The sequence below is a fragment of the Mustela putorius genome, unplaced genomic scaffold, assembly GCF_011764305.1.
Source record: "Mustela putorius furo isolate JIRA1106 unplaced genomic scaffold, ASM1176430v1.1 tig00003853_pilon_pilon_pilon, whole genome shotgun sequence".
Lineage (NCBI taxonomy): Eukaryota > Metazoa > Chordata > Mammalia > Carnivora > Mustelidae > Mustela > Mustela putorius.
The window spans coordinates 49,672,920-49,698,002 of NW_025422005.1; the positions used below are offsets into that span (position 1 = coordinate 49,672,920).

At 40.9% G+C, this 25,083-nt stretch overlaps 1 protein-coding gene across 6 annotated transcripts in view; it reads left to right on the forward strand.

Moving 5' to 3' along the window:
- Positions 1 to 25,083, forward strand: part of NFIA (nuclear factor I A) — a 368,251-nt gene that overhangs the window by 289,582 nt on the left and 53,586 nt on the right. For 3 of the 6 annotated variants that reach the window (XM_045064622.1, XM_045064620.1, XM_045064623.1), the window contains exons 8-10: positions 2,078 to 2,131; positions 19,423 to 19,601; positions 21,970 to 22,135. In XM_045064622.1, the coding sequence (XP_044920557.1) occupies positions 2,078 to 2,131; positions 19,423 to 19,601; positions 21,970 to 22,135 (399 nt within the window). The remainder of the gene's footprint in view (positions 1 to 2,077; positions 2,132 to 19,422; positions 19,602 to 21,969; positions 22,136 to 25,083) is intronic. The other 3 variants (XM_013055652.2, XM_004751655.3, XM_045064621.1) reach the window with 2 other exon arrangements.

Sequence of the window (25,083 nt, forward strand, 5' to 3'; positions counted from 1 at the left end):
CAAACCCCTCATTCCTTGTGGGATGTTGCCAAGAGGTAGGAGGTAATTTGAACTGAACCCAAATCAAGTCTGTCCTACAAGTTGGGCAAAAGGAGTGTGTGTGTGTGCGTGTGTGTGTGTGTGTGTGTGTGTGTGTTAGGTGAGTATATTTTCCTGTAGCTAGTTACCTGTTTTCAAGTAAGAGCTATTTTTCATTCTCTCATCCTGCTGATTCCCTTTCCTTGAAACCTGATTTCAATATGTGGCGTTTTGTACTGAGGCTGTTTGCATCACGGTGTTGACGAGCAGTTTTCACTCATTCTTTTTGAAGTGGTAGATAGTTTGTCTGGTTTTCATTGCAATGTTTTCATTATTTTTGTCTCGTGTGCTTTTAGGTTTATTATTAAAATGTGTCCACAAGAAATATGATTTGTATTTCACATTAAAGACAAGCTTTAAACCTCAAGAGAATGTCAGCAAATCACTTAACTTGATCTTACTGCAAGATGAAAATATTTATTAGTTTGTTTATGAAACTCCCACAGTAGGAGTATGAATAATTGTAACCATGTTTACTTTCTTCCATCAGATTGCCGCTTAGGTAGGTCTGTGATCTACCAGCTGGTATTATAAAACATCCTAGAAAGTTATGGTCTCTTGTCTACTTTGACATATGCCTGGGGAAACTGATATTTCTTGCATTCATCTGAATGTGAGACCCACAAATCTGAATCCCGTTGTGAATGCTTGTGAGCATCTCAGGGGAAAATGGCTGTTGAAGGAGCGCCCAATGCACACACGCAGAAATCAGACTGATGAAAATAAGTATTTGGACTATTTTTTGAAGCAATTACTATATCCACATTTATGAAGACTTACTTCCTCCATCTTTAAACATCTTGTGATCACTGACAGAATTTTCTCAAGGTTTCTTATTATTTCACTTCTGTGGGATGGGGTGTGTGTGTGTGTGTGTGTGTGTGTGTGTTATAATCAGAAAGGCAACTTATATATTTTTTTCTAACTTGAAACCTTGCATCTGAATTGGATTATGAATGAGTCTCTTTCAGTGGGGAGGTATTCTGATATTATCCTCAGGGTCAGCATTCATTAAGCATCTTAAACTGTAGGGGAAAATAAAAGACATGAAGTCCTTTTAGTCAGAAGATTTTCGTCTCAGGGAGATAAGGCAGGTAATGTTTCTCATCTTTCTATGGTCAGGTTAACATTTTAAATGCTAAATGAGCATTAAAAATAGAAATTTCTACGGGAACTCAGAGGGGAGGGAACCATAAGTTTCATTTGTTCATTAAATGACAATTTCCTGAGTGCCTGTCACTGGGAATTCAGTGGTTCCTGTCCTCATCAAGCATACAGTCTAGGGCAGAAGAGAGATGCAAGAAAATAAGCATTCAGAAGATGATGTGGAATGTGCTGTTACTACTTTTTATCATATAGACTTCAAAGTTTAGACAGCATTGACATGAAATCTTAAGAAGTCACTTACATGAATAGAGGGCATTCCAAGCAGAAGAAAGGTTCACAGGGTAGCAAGGTGATAAGGATTGGGAAGGACAGGATGTTAGCAGTCAGGATAGCTGGGTGAGCTGCCTCTTTGCCTTCCCATTTATCTTGTGGATTTTTTTAATAACCTCACCAATAAAACGGGACAGTACTGTTGCTGAATGAACTTTTCCTTCCAACCTCCTATTCTTACATAGAGACACGATAAAACAATATTTGTAGAGACTCTTTGAGGAGCATAAAGCAATGTGCATATATCATCATTTAATTCAATAAATATTGAGTGCCTTCTAGGCGTCTTGCCTTAAAACCACAGTTCTACACATTATTATAGCAATTCTAGCATTTACCTGTGAGGGCCAATATTGGGAGCTTCCTTATGCTGGATACTTAAACACATTTGCCAAAATGACCCATGCTGGGTTGAACCAGAGTGGACCTCCTTAGCCTTCAGATCAATGAGCTTTGATCTCCTATTCATACCATTAAAAAAAAAAAAAAATGTTTGTGAGGAAAAGAGAAAGGTGCCTAGTTTAAGAATTATGGAATACCAAAGATTCTTTGTTTTCACCAGAATTCAAGATGGTTCCCAGCATCCTCGGTTCTTCTTTCTGGAAAATCTACTCAGGTACCCATTCTTACTGCACCCTGCCCCCCGTTAGTGGTCCAGTAAAGGAAGTTGGAGTAATTTAGATGAAACTCTTCATTGGTGTCTTTGTGGCAAGAATCACAGAGTGGAGATGGGCTAACACGAGACATCTTGGGGCTAAGATACTTTTTAAGGTTGGTACTGAGCCTCTCTAAGAAATATTTGCTGCAGACGCCATATTGCTCTTTATTCTTCTCTGAACCAGATGGAAAGCTAATGCTTGGAATGAGATCACAGGATTAAGCTAATGTTTTAGGAAGATGATCCAAACTGAAGGAGAGCAAGTCTGACTGAATGAGCCAGTGTGGAATAAATGTGATGTGTACATAAAGGAGAATTCAACCTCGATGCTCCTTTTATTGTAAAGAGTTGCTATAACCCAAATCAGTAAATCATTAGAGAATCCATATAGACGTCGAACTTTAAAGGGCCTGGAAGAAGAGAAAGTTGTGTCCTTTATCAGGGTCTGGGGCACAGGGACAGGGGAAGCTGTTTACTACACCGTTGCTCAGAATCACATATGTTCACCTCTGCATAGTATCCAGATTACAAGACTTCTACTGCCTCCTTTAAAAACTTCTTAAAATTTCTCTTGGGAATACCTTGACCAGACAAACACCAGTTTGTAGGCAGTAACTGTGTAATAGATCTCAAAACCCAGGCCAGAGGTGATATTTTAACAGACCTACAGCAAAACAAGGTCACCTCGCTGCTAAAAAAAAAAAAAAAAAAAAAAAAAAAACAGTGGCTCTCTTTTTTACTATAAACATAAGGCATATTTGGACATTTGGTGGACACTTGTTACAAAAGAAACCTCTCTTTGAAATTGCGAAGCAAATGCAAAAAGAAAAAGAAATAGGGCCTTTTAGGGAGGCAGTATTACACCATGGGTAAGGATAGAAGTTCAGTGGTCAAACGGACCAGTGTTGGAACTCTGTCTCCACCACTGTTACCGGCTGTGTGAACCTTGTATATTGATTTACTTCTCTAAGTCATAAGTTCCTCATCTATAAATTGGAGATCATAATCTCTACCTCAAGAGATTCATTTTATCTAAGCAAATGAAATCATGTATTTACAGTTGTTTGCACAGTGCCTGGAAATAGAATATGTACTCAAATCATGCAAACAAGTGAATCATCCATTTTCACCCAGGATTTGAAAATATCCTGCTGTCCCTACAACATTTTGTCCATCCCAAGACCAGCTCAAGTATGATTTTCTACACAAAAACCCCTTAGCTCCATGCAGGCTACCATCACCTCACACTCCTCGAAGTCCCAAAGTCTTTCACACAAGACCAAGCGTCTTGCTTTGCAAGTTAATATATGTGTCTTGTCGCTGTCCTAGAATGGAACCTTTGAAAGGGAGGATCTATAACTTACACTTTTTGTTATCTTCATTGTGTATCATGCAATGAATTTTATGCTCAAATATTGGTTGAATAAATAAAATGTATCCACATTGCACATCAATGTACACAGAAAGCATTCATCCCTTCCCTGACATTGACAAGATTGTATTGCTTCAGAAAAACTAAAGAGTGATAAATGTATAATAGGTAAGGCAGGACTTCTTTATAAAGAATGTCCAATATGGGGAAGAACAATGGCCTTCCAGCCAAAGAAAGCTTTTGTTAAGATTATATAAGTAAAACCTTCATTAGTTTCTGCTATTCTAATCACTTCTCTATGTACATTGTGAAGGTAGTTGCTTTCTTAAAACAAATCCCCTCTTGGATACTGGCTTTCTTTGAGGCTTTGATAAGTCACTTAACCCTGTGGCCTCAGTTTGGCCATCTGTATCATGGGGATAATCCTTGGCCATCTATATAGTTAAAATTAGGTAAAGGGGTGAAAGCATTTTGGAATATCCTGGGGAGTGGGGGAGACATAATGTTTCCATAAAAGCATGTATGTCATTATACATTATTAAAATTACTGTGTACTCTAAGCTGAAAGATTAGGCTTTTGAAGACTTTCTTTTATCAGCACTTAAAATGTCAACCATAATAAAGTATTTAATCACAACAGTTTGCTTTATTCATGATAATTGAAAGAAATCTTTGTTCTTCCCTTTGCTTTTTTAAGTGACAAGGTTGTTGGATGATTTGAAGGTCTAATTCCTTTTACTGGAATTATTTGGAGCAATCGTGGTATTTTAGGGTCTCTTGGAATTTCGTCTTCTTGAAACTTAGGTGTCTGCCTGAAATCTTTGCTATTTTCAAAAACAAGATAATGAATGATACTTAATTTAAGCATTTCATTTAATATAATGCTCTACACTAAGGAAAGCAACTCTGCTTTAGGAATTTAGAAGTGGGGAAGCGCCTACAATGGTACACATTGCAAGACAGAGGTTGAAAATAATTATCAAGTAAGCACTCACTGAGCCTCATCTAGAACCACAGAATTTGAGAATAGTGCTCAAATTTGAGAATTTGAGAATAGCAAATTAGACTATCTGGTCTAATCCATTTCCTGTATCAGCTAAGCATGTGTTTGACTGCAAGTAACAGAAGATCGACTAAACAGGTCGTATTTTTCTCAAATAAAAACAAGTATGTGATTCAGGACTGTGATAGTCCAAGGGCTGAGATTTTATCTCTTAGCCTTGCTTTACTGCGTTGTGCTCATCCTCCTGCTCTGACCTCCTGATCACAATGTGGCCACTGTACACCTGCCTCACATCTGCATTCCAAGCAGATAGCAAGGCCTGCTCATTCTGACACCTTTTGTAGAATGTTGTGCAGCATGGTCTGAACTACACCACATGATCCCCTCTAGCTGCAAGAGAGGCGAGGAAGTCTACATTATTTTTTAGCTGAACACACAGCTACTCTGTATAAAATTAGGGCTTTATAAGCAGGCAAGTGGAAGGGGAATATGCGGGTTAACAGTCAGCAATGTATTCCGCATTACTCCTGCAGATGAGTGAGCTCAGCCGAGACCAGAAGTCAAGTCTCCAATTCAGTGCCTCTTCCGTTATATCACGAGGTTCTACCTTTTTCTCCCCCACTGGGAGAAATAAACTATATTTATTTAAACAATTAATTTGTTTTCACACTTTTTATTAGTCAAAGACACAACATAGCCATTTAGATCTTTTGATAAGCATGACATAACCCATGTTATCCAACTGAGTTTTTTAATAACAGCCATAAACAAATCTTTTTATTAGCCTGTGAATCCTTGCTACTAGTAATGCAGGCTTTCTGTTATATGCAAGTCACTTCAATTTTTGAGGTCAGTGTGACTTACTTGATATTAAAATTGATTTGCACACTCCCCTGTCTCTCTAGGGATCCGTTCTTTTTTTCTACCAGTATTTATGGAGCACTACAGCGGTACAGTATGCTCTATTAGTTGCCCAATAGAATGACCAAGAGAAGCTGGGATTTGGCCTCAGAGTGCTTACCTCCTGGTGGATGCTGGAGCAAGAAAGCCAGCAGGTGTATTACTGTGATAGGGGAAGCTTAGGGTGCTTTTGGGGACAAGGGCATCCTGATATAGAACCCCCGTAGCATTTGGCATTTGGCATCGCGGAGAGTCCAAATAAGCATAAGACTTAACGCCTTGGGCTCCTGGGTGGCTCAGTCTGTTAAGCGTCTGCCTTCAGCTCAGGTCATGATCCCAAGGTCCTGGGATTAAGTCCCACGTCAGGCTCCCTGCTCTGCAGGGAGTCTGCTTCTCCCTCTGCCCCACCCCCAACTCGTTCTCTCAGTCTCTCTTTCTCCCTCTCTCTCAAATAAATAAATCAAATCTTAAAATAATAATAATAATAATAATAATAAGGACTCAACCCCTCTTCTCCCACAGAGTACCTTCTCATTGTAAGCCTGGAAAACAAAGCAACAGCAACAAATTGTGCTTTTTGATAACTAGGTACTGTAAGCACGAAGCTAAACCACCCATTTCTTTATAACTCAAAAAACATATACCCTTGAAGGGAGTTTAGAAGTAAAATTGCCCCAGTACCAAAAATATACATAAGATAAGCCAAAATAATAGCCACATAAACCAAAGATTTATTGTGTGGCTTTCCAAGAGTCATGCCCCTTTCTGTTTGGAGAGGTATTCAGAAGTTTATATGCTCTATAAACCTCTCTAAGTCCAAGATCCTTGTGATTCAGGCAGGGATCCTGCTCTTAGTGATGAAACATCTAAGGGTCTGCGGTTAACAATATCGCCAAGTTTGGCCAAGAAAAACATACTTTAGAGAATTATGAGAATTAAGATCACCTTCCAGGAAATGGAGGTCACGAGGGAAGGTTGGAGGAGTGTGGATTCATAGACAATAATAGAGGAGGAAGGAGAGGAGAGGCAAAATATGAAGGCAGCAGTTATCACTAGATGGCAGGGCCCCCTGGAGCAGGAACCATGGTTTTTTTCTTCCTACCTGCGTCCCTCAGCATCGTGTCTGCCATAAGGAAAGCACTCGCCAAACATTTGTTGAATACATGAGTGGCTTCATGGATTGGATTGAAGATACACAGAAAGTCTGGGAATAACAGGGAGTTGTTTCCATCCTCCGTGTGGAATGATAATATAATATCCAAGTGCATGTCTTCGGTGGGATTTAGGGAGATGCACCGTCTCGTGAATAAATGCTCACTTTGCCTTAAGGAAGAGCTTCTACCTTGCCAGGCATTAGGAGAAATACCAAGCTTGAGGGGATGTGATCCCCTTTTTGTAGAATATTTGCTGTAGCATTACAAAGTTGGTTGTCAACATTAAGGACCCGCAAGAAGACGTCCTCCCTCTATCGCCACCATCACCACGTCACCCCTCCCTTGGCATGGGTCCCCCTAAGTGATAGGTGTGTGCAGCTTTCTCGCATGGTGTCTGCAAACTTCTTTGCCTCTTAGGAAAGCTTTTAATATAGTTGTAGAACCCACCGGCACTCCTTTCCAAGGAGCTGAATCTAATTTGTCTCTCCTGGTTTAGTGCAATTGAATCATCTCAGGGAAATGAGAAGCAATTAAGTACCTGTTGCTAACAAGGTGCGGAAAGAATCTGCCAGCAGACACAAGGTGTTTATTTATTATTGGAGTATGTCATTTGAGACAACATTACGTTGTCACTCTACAATAAGAAATGCCAGAATTGATTCCCAAGTGAGGGCATCGTAGACTGAACAAGTACAACCTTTGAGAGGCATTGAAAGACAAGCCAGTAGGGCCTGTGAACATTGGTCAGGGTCAGCCCGGGTGCTGGTGTCCAGCCCAGTGGGAAACGCTGTCGATGGGGATTTGAAGGAGCTGGATGGCAAAGAGGAAAGGCAGCTTTTGAGCAAAGATCCTTTAAGTCCCAGTTCAGGAAATTATTAAATTCATTAGCCAGATACTTACAACCAGCTATTACTGCCCAGCCAAAGGAAAAAACAGTGCCAGCAAATGTTTTAAAACTACAACTAAACAAAAGTCAGGAAGCGTGTAATTAAAACTGTACCTTTATTGTATTGTAAAGAGTTTCACTATGACATGGAAAATATTTAAAGGAGAAGGCTGTTGAGCTAATTTGTCTGCAAGTGAACTGCTTAGTGGAAAACTATCCTAAATTAACTGTAAGGCCACCCACTGAGCGAACCTCATAAAGGCCGTGGCTGCTCAGCTTGGTTTTGTGTAACCGTTCAATAATTACTAGATAAATGCATAACTAAAAGCTCTATTACACTAATAATTTGTACCAAGATAGATGTGTGGGACACCCTGCTGGGTTAATTTGTCATCCCTGCAGCAAACTTCTAAAGAGAGCTCTTCTGCAGGGGAATCGTGCTAATATGTGGTCCCAAGGAGGACAGGTTAGAGCAACAAGACCAGTTGGCTCCTTAATCTCTTAAAGACGCGAAATGTCCCCAGGGTGAGTGCCAGAGAGAGAGATAGGGTGATTCACCACTTGGGCCGTGGGCTGAGATTTAAACTCATCTTGACAAAAGAAGCTGCTCTCCCTTGGAACTCCTGGCCTCTTTCCCTCCGTCTGTCTGTCTGTCCCTCCCTCTCTTCCTCTCCTCCTTCCCCAGCTCCCCCACCAGAGACCCAACACAGGCACACATGATGAAGGCAGGGTTCCCAGCAAGTCTTCTTTAAAATTGTCTCATTGATGAGACTTCCCGGTATGGCTTGTCCTATAAATCACATAATCAGATAAATCCCTAGCCGTTCTTTCTTCCTGGTCTAACTTACTATCATGTGGATTCCATGTTTGGACTCATTCTTTCTTTTCCTTTTTTCGGAGTGGAGTAAAAAAAGTCAGTATTGGACTTGTTATCTCCTCTTTATGTGGAATATTTTCTTCTGTCACAAACACACACACACACACACACACACACACACACATACTCAACAATTACTGTTTTAAATATGAGGCTCACATTGAAGCTTCAGGGCAGGGTTTTCAACCTCCCCTATTGACAGAACCATAAATCATGTTAAAGTTAAGTGAATTACTGTAGCATAGAACTGTGGCTTTAACAATGTTTATGTAGTATCAGCTTATCATCTGTGTAGGTGGGGGGGGGTACAGGGAGGGTGAGCATAGACACGTGAAATGGGAATGGACAGCCCTATTAATGTGGTCGCAGTATCCCAGAGAGTCACCCATTTCATGCCGCCTCCTTTGTATTGTTGAAATTAGTGTACTTAATCACACATAGAGAAGGTTGCTTAAAATGTATATTTCCAGGGTACATTTCCAGTTGTCAAGTGCCACTTCTTCATAAGAAATGGCGGTTGCTTTCTCTCCCTACAGCCCCCCACCCCCGGCCCCAGTCAAACACTTCCTTTTTCTGATGTGCAAAACACGTGGACAACCTCAGAGTTGCCAGGTTCTGAAAAAATAGTAAGGGACCTGTGAACAAAAACTTCAGAGGGGAAATATACCATTTGACCCCCGAGAAAGAATTCAGAGGGGAGCCACGGAGCACCGTGTACAGTGCGCAGGCTGTGAGGTCAGCCAGCAGAGAATTTGGGTTCTGGTTGGCCACTTGGGCTCTGCATATGCTTGTGCGACTCGCTTATCTTCTACCTGCCTTTGTTTTCCCACCTGTATAGAACATTAAAACATGAGGAGGCGGAGGAAGTAAAATGGCTGAAAAGGGCTGGGAACTGTCATAAGTACAATGACTAAATGTTCCCTACCTCTGCAGTGACTTATTTTATCCTCATACCTGCATGTGCTTTCTTTGCATGTGAATCTCGGGAGAGAGTTCTCCTTTCCTTCATTCCTCTATCCTCATCCCCAGCCTACTCTTCCCACCTGCTCCTGTGGGTCGAGAAGGAATGCGTGTTTCTCCTCTCTGGGAGGAGCCACAAATGCCCAGAGCAGGACATGTGGTCTCAGGGAAGTGAGGCAGCCTGGTTACCCTATCTCACTGCTCTTGCCTGGTTGGAGAACAGGGGCATCTGCTCAGTGAGGCAAGTAAATAGCTCCCTCCCCTGATAGGTAGCCCTTCAGCCTTGGTAGAGACTTCTCTTGGCTTTGTCTTCATTCAGGTATGGTCTTGCTAAAATTAAGATAAGCACCTCTTTGGTTAACAAGAGTCTGTTGTTTATAAAAATTGATTCAGCAGGTAATTATTGAGCATTTACCATCTACCAAGCATGGTGCTAGGCCCTAATGAACAAACCAGATGAGTCTTGCCCCTGCAGTCTAGCCAAACAGGTAGATAGGAAACAAATCATTATCACTATGATGAGATTAATGAACAGTGAAGTCAAGAAAGGGATAATCCAGCACAAGTATTTGAAGTATTTGTGGGGGGTTGGATTTATGTGTGTCAGTTTGTGTCGGTCCTTTCCACTGGCATGCGATATAAACTTAGAAAACCTTGGCATCTCTGAGGGATATCTCCAGATCTTCCCAAATCTCCCAGTTCCTGAACACTACAATAAAAGTTGCAAACTTGTTGCATAGCTGGTCATGAATGCTTTGAAGATATGTTCATATAGACTCTTTCAAGTGAAATATTCTTACGAGTAAAAGAAACCCAACCAAATTCCTTCACCATCCCTCTGTTCCTCCAAAAGAAAATCATGGACTGGTGCTTATAACTAGAAAGTTTGAGGGTGGATAGCTTCAGTTAGAGCTGGATCCAGGTGATGCCCTCAGAAATCTGTATGTCTTATTTTCTCCCTCAGCTCTGCTCTCTTCTCTGTGAACTTCATTCTTAGGCTGAATCCCCTCAGACTGTGGCATTAATGATGTGGGCAGCTCCAGGCTTCATTTCCACCAATGTAACAACCCCAAGGGTGAAAGAGAAGAGCTTTGTCACAGTAGATCTGGGTAGGGCTCTACTACTGGATGCTTATGGCTCTTATTGTCCTGGTCTGGGTCCTTTGCTTGGGTCTCTAAATCCTTATGTTTAAAAGATAAAGGGGTTTCTCACTCATGTGCCCTGGGTTACATACCTACCTGCCGAGCCAGGGACAGGGTTGAGGCCACTCTAACTACCTAGGCTGGGGCTGAGGAAAGAATAGGTGCCCCCCAAAACCATGAGAGCTCTGTTTCCAGAGGGAATGGACAGACAGAACTACTAGCTGTCCGCTGCAGGAGATAAAAACAAAGCTGTCCTGAACTTGGGGCAATGGGCTCAGCTTTCTCCCTCTCTGTAGTGACTGATTCCTGCAGTTAGGACTTGCAGAGCACAGGTAAATCAGGTACTAGAAAGTGACTGTTAGCCCATGCATAGGCTTCCAGGTCCATGAAAACAGTCAACTTTTGACTCCTGGTTACCTCATGCTGCCACATTACATTATATGATCCTGATTATTTTTCACATACCTTAATTTGTCCTAAAAAAAAAAAAAACAGTCTAGGAATAGTAAATAACCCACAGTCTAATATAATGATTCTCAACACATACTTTTTAAAAGAACGAGCACTGCCATGGAAGTAGAATTAATTCTGATCCTGAGAAAAATCTTTATTTTTTTTTCTGGGCTATTTTATCCAATTTATAGATAAGGAGATGTGGACTCAGAAATATTAAGTGACTTTGCATGGATTAGGATAGGGAGTGATGATTTCAAGCACAGAAGAGTTGAGCTCTAAAACCCAAACATGACATATGATTTCCATTTTGCAGTAGAGGAAGCCAGGAGGCTGACACACAGCGCTATCTGATACCCAACCTGGGATAAAAGCTTGAACCCCTGGCTTCAGACACTGGACTAATTCTTCTCTTTCTTCCCCCCCTTGTGTGAAATCTACCACAATAGGAATAAATGTTCCAATCCTACGGGGTGTATTCAGGAAGATAACTTGGAGTTCAGAAGGATGCTTTGAAAATAACCTCTGCCTCAGTAATCCTGTCTCTCAGAAATAGGGGCTTACACTGCACCATAAACCTCATGATTTGGTGGGGGAACGGCTGCCAATCAGCCTGTGCTTTTATGTTTATCATGGGTTTTGTGGTTGTTTATTTGCTTGGTTTTTTGCCTTTTTTTTTTTGTCCATGTTGGCAAATGCTCACAAACTACCAGTAATTCTCCGACAGGCTGGAGCATCTCCATGGACTTAACTTTGGAAATTCTCTTTTGCAGGACTGCGTTTGTAATTCCAGTACACTTCCAGCAGGCTGTGAGAGGACTCCCTGCCTATTTCTGTTCCCCTCTGTGATCACCCAGTCTGTGGGGTTTTTTCCTCAAGCGTTTTGCCAGGTTTCTTATTCTTCATCTCTTATTTCTTAGTATTGCCTGCCCCGTAACATAGAAGCTCGGGTTTTCTTCATGGAATGGGGTTCTTGTCCACTTTGCTTCTTAAACAATCCCTCTTTGTATTTCCAATCATCACTGCTGCCGTGTGGTATTTGAACATAATTCACACTAGCCATCATGGCGGCCTAGGCAAGTGGTGTGCAAGTGTGGCATATTCAGAGAGGCAGTCCTGTCAGGATCCAAAGATGGGAGCTCTGTGTCATGGAACCTTGAACAGGCTCACTCGAGGATTTTAAAACTCTAAAAATTAGAGCCTTCCCAAAGCCAGGATGTCTTAAAGACTGTGTCCAGAAATAATAACTTCATATATCAGAAACATTTCAAAGTAATTTCTTTTAAGGGGTACATGCCCCCTTGTTTCAGGTATTTTAGATTTCAGTGTTATTACTATGGATCAATTTTACTGAGTATTTGTAACTGTAATCCCAGAGACAGAGTTCCACTGGAATGCAAAGCTAGGTGAGCATCAACATTTGAGTACAAACTATGTTTTGTAGAGGAGAAAACTAGAAGAGAAAGAAATTGCCCGTATTTATAAGCCAAGTAGTGGCAGAAACAAAACTAAGGTCCTTTAATCTAGTTAGAAAATTTTCCCCCCCAAAATTAATAATAATTAGAAATTTTTTTTCTTAAAAGTATTCCAGATCGTTCTTAAAAGCTTTTTTTTTTTTTTAGCATTAACAAGTACGAGATCTCCGATAAAGAATTCTCAGAAACAGATAGAATGATAGAAATTTCCATTGTATCTGGGTTTGAGGGGGCTAGAAGAAGACATGCTTAGATTCTGGGTTAGGTTGGATGTGTGCCTGGGTAGCAGGGGTCCACATGGTTAAGGGTGAGGCCGATATGGACACTCAAAAACTGTAGATCTATGTGAAAAATAGAGTCTAGAGGGAGATAGTCCCATAGTTCTAAGTTTCTGGATTGTCAGAGTTTGAGATTTAAGCAAAGATACGAGGTCAAAGTATACTTGGTCAAAAACAGACTTTATAGGTCATTGTATCTATGACCATTAGATCAAAGTTGTTGCTACTGTTGCTTTGTTTTACATTTGGCTGTTAGGGGATTTTTTTCAAGACCCTTATGTCATATCCGTACTGATAGTATCTATTCTTTCAACAATATTTAGTATCCATTTGTCCAAGTGACAGATAAGCAGTAGGCCCCTCTTACTCTTACTTAATATTCCTTTTCCCTTGTGTATTATATAATCCAAACAGGTCTTAGCAAATGGGAACAAATTTCAATTTATTTCATCCCCATCCTCACTTATGATACTTTTACCAATAAAAGAAGCTATTTATGGATCACTAACCCACATGGTCAGGAACTATACCGTGTGTCTTACATACTTTGTCTCACCGGATCCTAAAAAAAAATCTTGAGGTATTATTAGCCCCACTGTACAGATAGCAAAACTGAGTCATAGAGAAGCTCAGAAACTTAAAGCATAGCTGGTAAGTAAGAAAGACCTAGAATTTAAATCTGTACCTGTAGGACTCTAAAGCCCACAGTCCTCATATTATATCTCTACTTTTTTTGGACTTATATGTTTAACTTAAAATTATACACACACAGGTGTGAGAAACCAGCCCAGACTGAAGCAGATTAAATAATGGTGAAGAGGGATAATCAAAGGGCTATAATGGGGGATGGGACCAGGAGTGGGTGAAGGTAGTCCAAAGGTACAAACTCCCATCAAAGAGAAAAAAAGAGTGACAATGGATAGTTGGTGGAAATACAGAAGGCAAGCAGATTGCCTTGAAAGCTTCAAAAAGGTGCGTCTTCAGCAGAAAACAGACCGGGACAAGGATGGGGTTTGGTAGGGAAGAAGTGGAAAGAGCAGGGATCACCAGAGGCTCAAGAGCACAGCATGGTGTCTGGAGGGTGAAGAGGAGTTATGTGCGTCTATGCCAGGGGCCCATGAACTATGGCGCACAAGTCAAATCCAGTCCTCTGCCTATTTTTGAAAATAAAATTTTATTGGGATATGGTGACACTTGTTTATTTGTGTAATATCTGTGGCTACTTCTGTCCCATAGCAGTGAAGTCAAATAATCACAGCAGAGACTGCATGGCCTGCAAAGCTGAAAACTCTTTGCTCTCTGGCCCTTTCAAAAGATGTATGCCAACCCTGGGTCTAGATTCTAAGACAGGACCCCAGCACAGGAAGGGTCTTTCAATAGATAAAGTTGATCTAAATAAAAACTTTAAAAGACCTTGCCCTCCCACTCCTCCACCATTTTGTGTGTTTCTCCAGGAGACATTGGAATTTGATCTCCAACCTGAGGATCCCCTTAATTCAAATGGAATAGAATATACCAACTGTCTTGGAAATGCAGTGGAGCATAAAGTTACTTCGGTTAGCAGTAATAAAAATACAAAGTGCTTTACCAGGTGTCATGCAGTGTCAGATATGGTTCTCTCATATGACATCAAGGTCTTTGATGTGCATCTCAGCAATGTTGAAGATATGTGCTATATGTTTTGAAAACCTTGGCTTGCCTCAAGTCAAAGTCTGGTTATTTAGAGAAGGCTCCACCTCCTCAAGGTTGAAAAACCTTTGCCAATTCCCCTTTCCTTGTGTCTCTGTTAAAATAAAATCCCATAACTCCAGACTCCTGGACTTTGGTAAGTGGCATGTCTGACTTACGTATGATTTATAAATTATAGCTATGGACCATTAAGATACATTTCTCAGCTTTAAGTAAGCTACAGTGGTGTCATATACGGTGGTTTTAAATTTCTGAAGAAGCCAAGTACATAGTAGTTGACGACCCAAATAATTCAAATTCCATTTGCTTTTGTGGAAGGCTTTTTTCCCTTAGCACAGGTTTTCTTTCTTTCTTTTTTTTTTTTTCCTTCCCCACTTACTTCTCCTCTTAGAGTTCTGCCTTATTAAAATCTTTACTTCTAAATATGAGTAGTCAGGAGTTCTTAATGCCACCCATTGCTCTACAGAAATGGTTATTTTTGTCTAAAGAACATCTTACCGCTGAAGGGACGAGTGGCTTTTTCTGGTAACAGCACTAACACAGAAACAGTTTGGACTCTCACTTGTTGCCCCTGACTTAGGGTCGATGAATGGTAAGACTGTGAAGTTTTACAAATGCCAAGGCTTGGGAGTGATGGTTCCCCCCGTGAGGGAAGAAGGCTGTGTGTCACGCTGTCTTAAGAGCACACTGCACCTGAAGGGGATTAGGTTTTATTTGCGCTGCTCTCTTGACGGCTTTTCTTTGGAGCTTCCCAGACAAGAGACTCTAGGATTGCCAGAAAGCCACGTGAAATGGACCCAAGTCTCTGTCCAATCTGGGAGAATCTGTGATGGTTCGTGGACAAGGAATAAAGCAATTAAAGCAATACGCAGGTTAAATACTAGAACGTGTTTCGACCCATGAATTCTGGTTTGAGGAAATATGCGGGAAGGTTATTAGAATTCTTGGAGGTTGAGTTTGGGCAAAACTGCTAAAAATGATAAGGCGGGATTACTCTCCTCTCTTTTTCTTTCCCAAGATTTATAAAAGAATGAAGTATGAGCTTCCGAACCTATGTGGCTATGCCTCCCTGATACTATCTTTTTTGAGCTAGAATATTTGTCTATAAGTCATCCTCCCTATGGAGGACTCAGACCAAGAGTCACTTGGATCAAATAAGTCTCCCCAAATACACAATAATACAGTTAATGACCTTGACCTTCTCCTTCCCCAGTCCTCATTCTGCTGTAAGGGAGAAAGCATTTTTAAGTTAAAAATAAAAACACATATTGTGTTGAATTTTTAGCTTTTTCTCTTTCAAACTGAAACCAAGAAAATCTTTTTAAAGAAGCGGGGCGAGGGACAGGAGCAGAGTACAAACAAGTAAACCGACCTGCCTGACCTGCTTTCTTCTTTTTAAGCATCCAGTAATATGATCATTTTGTAATAAATAACTGAGCTCCTACCCCCTTTGGGAAATTCTGGCTCCCTGTTTCTTGAATTGTGGCTACTTTGTTCAGAAGGTGTAGGCGGTGCCATTCTAGCCAGAGAAACCAGATCCAATTTCCTTCCTTCTCATTTGCATTGTTTGTGAAAAAGCCCAGCGGCTGTTTTAAATAAGTCTGGCCTCTGGTTAAAGTCTAAGCTGGTAGTGAGATCCACCCAGAGCAGAGTGTTTCTGACACTCTCCGCTGCTCCTGGCCTAGGGTACTCAGAGTATTAGACCCCAGAAGCAGCCAATTTTGTAGTGCCTTTTAATACACAAAATTGTATTAACATCAACATGGATACAGATGGATGCACCGCAATAAACTAACCACTTGAGAAAAGCCTTTATTGACTCTCAAGTAAATAATGCACATTTTAAAGGAGCTAAATATGCATTGACATAATGTGCTATAATTTTTTATTGTGTCAACTACTCACAGCACACACATCCATAAGAGATGTTTTTCTCTGTCAAAAATTTGGACGGAGACCCTTCTTTGTGGATTGCATTAGCACCACGCCAGATTCGCAATGGTAGAATTCTCCCACGTGGTAGTGTCTCTTCTGTGGGACCCTGATCTGAAGATCTCAATGTACGTTTAGTAAATTTTACAGATTGAGTGATGGACTGATTTGACCCCAATGGAACTTTCTAAAATGATTGGAGACGACTTCGGCAAAAACTTAGGCACGATGAAAACATCTAAGTCAAGCTAAAAGAGAGAAAAGAAAGAACTAGGAAAGAAGAAAATCCAAATTTATATGTTGCTGAAGGCTGAGCTTTAGAGAACGGACGAACATGGGTCTCGTCCAGTAAAAGAATGATACTAGCAGTTTATCTAGAGAAATAGCATGTATTTAATAATTTTTAAGAGGTCTGTGTAATGTCTATAACACAACTATTTTCTGTTTGAAGAAATTAAAGCTCAAGATCTTGAATGATTGATATACCCAGTTCCACAATGAGCTAATGGCTGAACACCAGAAAGTCCAAGACATGAGAAAGTAAGGGTTGTGAGGGATAACCCTTGGAAATGCAGACTCAGCGGTTACCTAATTTGAAACTACAGGCTAAATGATTTCCTGGTACTAATTAAGAATTAATTGGTCCTTATAAGTCAGTCATTGCAGAATTAATTTCATATAGTACCATGTGTTCTTAGGTTTGTGTTAAATTCTGTGCCACAAGGAAAAGGTGAATTGTTTTAGTAAAATATAATAAAGAAATGAAGGTCTAAAGTTAAGTTGCTAATGATATCCTTTTAGTAACAAAGAGTGCTAGGCTGTTTATTAGCAGTCAAAGGGAAAGATTCCAAGATCCCTTGAATTCTTCCCTCTATCAACTTTAACTTTTATCCACCTGATCTTTACTCAAGTGAATATTTTCCCTTGCATTCTCTATTGGCCACCACAATTTTTCATAATCAAACAATCATTTATCACCTTCCATTGAGCACCTGAAGCACTGTCACTTTATCATTAAGGTCTGCTTGCTGGGGACTCTTGACAGTGGAGTTCCCACCTCTGTGTTTGACATACTGCCCAAGTGGAGTGTATCATTTTGTTATGCTTAAGTACATTCCCAGCCTTGTTTGGGAAATGCCACATTCCATCCCTGACTAGAAACTATTTGGTCAAATGCAGGGTGCGGGGTCAAATGTTCTTGCTACCAGCAAAGACAACCATACCATATTAGATGAACAAAACAACTTTGGTTCCTTAAAGCACCATTTGCAAAGTAAGAAATGACCAGAGCCATTTAACTTCTTCGCTTGTGGGTTGTTTAACTCCGTGAAAATAACAGATCCCTAAACTCTCTGGCTTTTTGCCAGGTGGAAAAAAAAAAAAAAAAAAAAAACAAAGTTTTAAGTTGACTTGTGCGGTTCTTGATTTCTGTACCACTCTAGCATTCAATCAATGATTGAACATTCAACTAATATTTGTTGAGTACCAAACAGTGTTCTGGGGATATGACAGTGAACAATTATAGAGATGGAAAAGCTATCTTCTAAGACAGGAAAGATTGGAAGAGAGCAGGTATAAAGGATGGAAGAGGACGAGAATTCTAGTTTCAATAGGTTGTGTTCAAGATGCCCTCAATTGTATGACTGAAGATAAAAATTGAGTCTGTGTTGGCCCACCGTGGTATCCCCTGACCAGAGTAAAAGCCCATCAGTGTTTATTGGATAGATTAAACGTTTTATGAATGAAGGGGTCCTGTCAGATCATCTGCAAGACATGGACTAGGCTATTGCTTCTACTCCAAACCCCTGTTTTCACTCTTTAAAAACTAGATGCTATTCTGAACCTGAAAGTCCTAGCCATGTCAATAGTCAGAAAGTGCCCCTGAACTAAAACCATCCCAATAGGGAACAAAGAACCCATGCCCAGTGGTCAGTGGGGCTGGATTATTTGTCCTCAGCCACGCTTATGGTGTGTGATAGGGAGTGTGGCTTCTCTTGCTTGGTCTGCTCTACAAGACCCTTTTGGTATTAGGAAAGTCTTCCTCTCCGAAAACTGGGCCATTCCTTTGTTTGGTCTTTGCAGGGATTCCCTGAGTTTGAAAACTTAACTGCAAAGAGTAAGGCAAGATAAATATTCTCATCTGCTTTTATTTGAGAGCTGTTTCCCTGGCCCTCAGTGAGAAGTGAGAGCCGCTACCTTGGTGTTTCTCGGTTTGAGTATCCCCAACCCTTCCCCTAGGCTGCTCTCCTTCTCCAGCAGATTTCATCAATCACCCTTCCAGTTCAAGGGCAAAAGTTCTCTCAGAGACATTATCAAGCGGCTCACATAAGTTTTTTAATCTAATGTAATCTTCTTGTACAAATAAAATTTAGCAGGGCTCAAATAAAAAGGAGTCATCATTGTCTGAGTTCTTTTATCAATTTTTATGGGCAGTAGGCTCACAGTTGAGCAAGGGTCACTGCCTACTCAGCCTGTGGGTTCCCCTGCTCTAATATTTATGCATTTCTGAGTTTGGCTTTGAAATGACAAAAAAAAAAAAAAAATATGGGAAGGGGGGGTTGCGTAAACCTTCCATGTAAAGCGAGGCATCCAAATTGCACAGGTTCATTAGGTGATCATTTACTACATACTTCAAAAAAATTTCATCCTGTATGAGTCCCTAGAAATTTCCTTGAAAGGGGTATAAGAGCTTTAACAATGAATTATTGTCTATGGGTTAGCTCAGCATGAAAGAGGAACCATACGTGCAAACTAGAATTTGTCATATGTAATGTCAGTTAAATCAGGTCTAATCTACCAAATACATTTTTTTATTGCTTGCTTCATTAAAAAGGCTCTTAAGGTAATGAATAATCTTCAGCTTCACCAAGGATTATTAATGCCTGTATAACTCATGTCCACTGAAAATGGAAAGACAGCCTGAAACCCTATGCTAATCTAACCTCCATGTTTGTCTTAGAGCCTTAAGGAAGAAAATCTATCAGACCTAAGCAATGTTAAATTCAGCCAGGTGAGCAGTGCTGTGAGTTGGGTCAGGAAGGAAAGGAAGGAGGAGGTTGGATCGGGCGTGGACGCTGTCGCAAGGCGGGACCCCCTCTTCATGACTCTGGCGTTTTCTTTTCCTACAGCAAGCCCGCACGCAACACCGTCGACTCTTCATTTCCCGACATCGCCCATTATCCAGCAGCCCGGGCCTTACTTCTCTCACCCAGCCATCCGCTATCACCCTCAGGAGACGCTGAAAGAGTTTGTCCAACTTGTCTGCCCTGATGCTGGTCAGCAGGCTGGACAGGTGGGGTTCCTCAATGTAAGGAGACCTCTTTTTTTTTCCGATTTCTTTAGAAATAGTACCCGAATGTAAAAATAGCAAGGGGAGACCTTCTGACCATGTGACAGGGCGCTCTAATGTTGTGCTGACGGACTGTAGACAAATGTCACATTTATTCCAGATTGTGGGAAAGTTAACTTGCTCTAAGAGTGATTGGCCAGGGTTTAAAAAGTGTTTGTGTTAAGTTCGCAACTGTCAAGTTTATGGGTATAAATCATCTCAAGGGTGAACCATATAACCTTCTAAGGTCTGTGGGCTGATAATTCCACCTCATGTACACTAACCCTCGGGCTCACGCAGTGAACCAAATAGAAAGACCAAATAATTTTAAGTAATGGTTTGGGGTGGTAGGGAGAGGCAGGGGGACGAGGGGGGCACAGATGTTTCAGATCAACTAAGTTGATATTTTTTAAAAATACAGTCTTCTAACACTTTAGATCAAGTTGACCAGTACTTGAACTCAAGATGCTGGAAGCACAGTTTATTATGGTTTGTTATCTCTGCAAGTAGTTATCTCTCCCACTTATCTTTGTATAAAGCTAAACAGCATTCAACAGCGTCAAATCAATGTTTTCATCTTTTCTCTAGTGAACCAAATAATCACAACTTGAGACGATATTCCAAACGCAAAAGTGATTTTTAAAAATGGCAAATTTTATTTCAAAGCTGAACTAAGTGTTTACAGTTGGATAGTGGTGTCCCAAGGCCACTAATAATAATAAAGGCTAGAAAATAATGACCAGCATAAAGCCAAATGTGATCTTCCTTTTCTCCTAAGGGCTACGCTTGAAGCTGCAGATCAGCTGTCATTATTACTGCCTAATTGAGAATATTATATCACACGGCCCTGTCACTGATTTTTCTTTCCTTGCAGAAATACCTGATTCTGCATATCTGAGACAGAACCGGCAGCTTTGACTAATGTCTGGTGATGTGTTAGCAGATACATTTCTGTCTAGACAACAAATCAATATGGGGCCTTTTTTCTTTTTGCTTGTGTATTCATTTGCTTGGTTTATTGTAAAGCATTCACTTATGGACTTTTAGCCTACTCAGAATAACACGCGAGCAGGTTTGCTGGCAAAAAAGAGTAGCATTCTGACTGTCAGACGAGATAGTCTTTGAAGAACAATACTAAATATATATATATTTATGTATACACACACACACACACACACATACACACACATACACATGAGAACGTGAGTGAGGGGCTGGCTGGGGCCGCCTCTGCAGAGTTATTAGGCTTACACTTAAAAGCCTGGGACAACTGGTTCTCCTTCACCTGAATTTTGATTTGGGATGACAGCCCAAATACCAGCTGTGATTATTGGTCGTGTACAGTGTCACTAAAGTCCAGAGTCAGAAAGGCCACATGGGAGACCATGAAAGATCTGAAGTGATCACCAGCATCAGGCATCTGACTTTTAAGTTTCTAACTTTTTTTAAAATAGTCCTGACATTATCCTATATAAGTGTCAAACTCCCGGTTTTGCGTTTTGATCAAAATTTTATAGGGTTTAAGGCAGGTCTCTCTTCGTGGGACTATTTTGAAAAACTTGCAAATAAAATGGATTTTATTGCTTTCTTCAGAGGGGAACTTTCTTTTGTCAAAGAGCTGTGATTTGGTTGTTCTAACATCAGGCAGCCAAATAAATATGACTGTTATGGCATATGCTTCTATAATTTAAATCAAAATTAGAAGTGATATTTTTCCCTAGCAGAATTTTGACAGCTCAATTCTAAAGTTTCTGTGCCTGATGTTATACAATATGTGAAAGAAATTTTTTATGTTCACTTAACATATTTATTAAATGTTATATAATATCAACTTTGAGGAGTGAAAATAAAATATTATTTTTAATTTCAAATGCGTATTTGGGCAACATCATTATATCTGTGTAAGTAGACAGTATGGAATAATTCCACAACCTACAAAACATTTGTGTATTAAATAAATACTAATTGTGAGAATGATGATGAAGGTAGCAGTTAATACAGAAGTGAAGCATTCCAGGCAAATGCTAGCAGGTCGTATTAGGGAAGCAGGGTGTATAGAAGGTCAAAGTAACTGAGAGATAAGAGATCTCTTATCAAAGTAATTGAGAGTAAGTTTGGGATACATTGAGCATGTGTGCCCGACACTATGCTTTTGTGAAATGCCTCAAGAACAACCCAACGGTTTTTTTAATCTCTGTACTCTGAAGGAAGAATTCAAGCAGCTAGAATACTTGGTAATTTTACGTAAGAGGTAACTAATGCATTGTCTTTCGTTTTCAGAAGCAGCTAACTGTTGATATCTGTTTCTTTTCCCTCTGCGTGTTTTCTTTTGCTCCTGCCTTCACAGCCCAATGGGAGTAGCCAAGGCAAAGTGCACAACCCATTCCTTCCCACCCCAATGTTGCCACCGCCGCCGCCACCACCGATGGCCAGGCCTGTGCCTCTGCCGGTGCCAGACACAAAGCCTCCAACCACGTCAACAGAAGGAGGTGCAGCCTCCCCAACCTCACCAAGTAAGTATGGATGAGCCGAGGCGCTGGTCGCTTTTCAAGCTCTATTTACTGGAATCCTCTTTTAAGTCTGCTCCCTAACTGCATAGGCTCTAGCGATAGACCCAGATCCCCGGGGATGGTGACAGCCTGAGTCTGCAGAGCCAAGACCAGATCACAGTGGACCCCACTAGTGGGTAGTATCAGTGACAACACATGTGGAAATGACCGGGTGTTTGGGACTACATGCCCAAGACTGAGCTCAAGATGTGACTTATTAAATTTTGCACCTTATTTGAGTGGCTTTGAATGCTCTCCTCCTGATAATCATACAGCGTCCACTTGCATGAATTCCCAGTAGCCAAAAGTTCCTTTTGTGTAGCCCCGCCATAACTTACAATCCAAGAAAAACGTACTTGATGAGCTATAAAGGCTGTTCACTTTATACATCAAATAGGTAAAAAAAAAAAAAAAAAAAAAAAGTTTAAATCAAAGTAACAATTCAAAGGTGCGTACCTTGAACACCCACTGAGAGTAAGAGCCTGGCAGAAGATCAGAGCTCGTAGCCATGGAATTTGCTTGGCCAGGTGTGGTAGGGGGGAGGGGGCCTGGGGGTAGGGACGAGGTAGAAAGTATAATTGGATGGAAACAGAAAAGAATTCTTGGCTCTTCTCTGAATAGTATGGGAACATGTGATCAGACAATATGAGATTTCCAAACTTTTTTAGATGATAGGAATGATGACTTGCTGAATTAGAGGGATAGTTCCCAATATTTCAGAGATGACAAAGGAATAGAAATAGCTCAAACACACAAATTTGACTTTTATTAGTACCTGGAACGATGTCAAAAAGAGTGATGGCCAGAGGCAGAGTTTTGAAGTGATGGATGGATGACCTAACCTTGACAGAGGGTGTGATAAGAACCTCCCTAAAGCTTTACTGAGGGATCAAAGTGTAGGAAAGGATAGGAAATGTGACAGTAATTCTAACGAGAGCAGACCTCCAAGGAGTTCTTCAAAAGTGAGACTGGAGGCAAGGAATGTACTGAAGAAAAGATTGGAGTAGACCAGGGAGGAAGTGTTAAGAACTTGAAGAGCAATTACAGAAGTTGAATGGACAAGAGCACAAGGAGGGTTGCTTTGCAGACATAAGCTCTGAGATTGGACAGTCATTTCATTGACTATAATGAAGGATGATTCTAGGCCTCTTAGGTTCCTTACTTTCAGTTTAGGGGACATGATGGTTTGGGGTGTAGGAGGTAGAGAGCCAAAGAGGAAAAATAAGCTTCTGTTGTTACTGTGTTCATTGGATTTAATTCTGGAGACACTAAACTCCAAAATGCAGCTCCTCGGGGACATGTCTTTGAGGATGAGCTTTGGGTTATCTAGTATTTACTCATTTGGATAACACATATGGAAGTGAGTGGCATTGTGCTTGGATTCTGGTATCACAATAAAAAGATTGAGGGTCCAGGGGCAGTTTTATGGGAATCCACTTCTCTTGATAAGAGGTGGTTCAACCCTTTCCAACAAAGGAGAAAACCTGAACATCTAGTGACTTAGGAAACAAAGAAGGCCTGGTCTGTGGATCTTGGAAGCTCAGCTTGAAAAAGAAGCTTCTGAGAAACAGAGGCTCATAGGTGCATCCTGCTTATTGTGCATTAATGTAATATCTTCCAGCAAGTTAGAGAAATCACCGTCCCCAAACTCTATTTAAATCTGGTCACTGGGCAATACCGGCCTACAGTTTGGTAGCCACCTAATACCTCCATGTACCACTCTTCTGTTCATCTTCTGCCTATCTGTGCAGGACAAGGACACAGTTCTTTCAAAGCCTTGTGGTAATACTTTAGCTATCCCGTTTACACTTTGCCCTCCACTACCACTGTCTCCTGCATCTAGAGTGCATTTTCCAGTAAGGGATGGGGCCCCTCAGGCACCATTTAAGACTAGGGATACCGTGTGCAGTTATGGAAGACTGAAATATAAGGACCCAGATCCCCATCTTTCCCATCACTAGCTGTGCTTCTCTTCGGATCAGCGTCCTCATCTGTAGAATGTGAGTGATGATCCCTGCCTGGCAGGGTTGTATGAAATCAGCCGTGATAAGCACCACCACCAAATAAATTGGAACATCTTATTATCTGCCAAAACTCTGGCCTAGTAGGGTCCCCAGGCTTGGGTAATGATGAAATAGGTCTGTAGGACACATAGAGCGACTCAGCCTCTAAATAATATTGTTGGCTTTGGGTCCCTACATCTGGATTCCATGCCTTAGATTGAATCAAGTGCCTTGTATGAGAAGGTGTCTGTCGTCCTGTTATGACCAGACTCAAGCATTCCTTCAGCATTATGGGAAGAAGTCTGGAGGGGGTCCTGGTAGATCCAGTTGATGTGGTTGCATGTCCATTAGAACAGGTTCGAAGATTTTGGGGAGAAGGAGAATATCAGGAGAGAGAGGCCCAAAGGTTTAATTTGATACTTACCTTTTTTTTTTTAAGATTTTATTTATTTATTTGAGAGAGCAAGGAGCACATGTGAGCTAGCACAAGCAGGTGGGGAGCAGAGGGAGAAGCAGACTCCCTGATGAGCAGGGAGCAGGGGCACAGGGCTGGAAACAGGACTCGGGGATTATGACCTGAGCGGAAGGCAGATGCTTAAGCGACTGAGCCACCCAGACACCCCTGATACTTACTTTTGAACCATATGATTCTAGGAATGTAGGGCAAAACAAAATGTTCTGCTGTGGCATAGAAATACTTTTATCATCATAAAGTCTAACCCTTGTTTCTGGGCTTTTTGGAGTTTGCTGAAATCACAATAATGTGTCATTTCACAGCAATATCTTGCCTTATTGTCTTTTCCTTTATTAATAAGAGTGGTAGGCTGGGGGACCCATAAGTTATAGTGTAGGAAAAGCCTTTCAAATTAAAAATCTCAAAGCCCACTGGTCCACACTGGGAAGAGATTT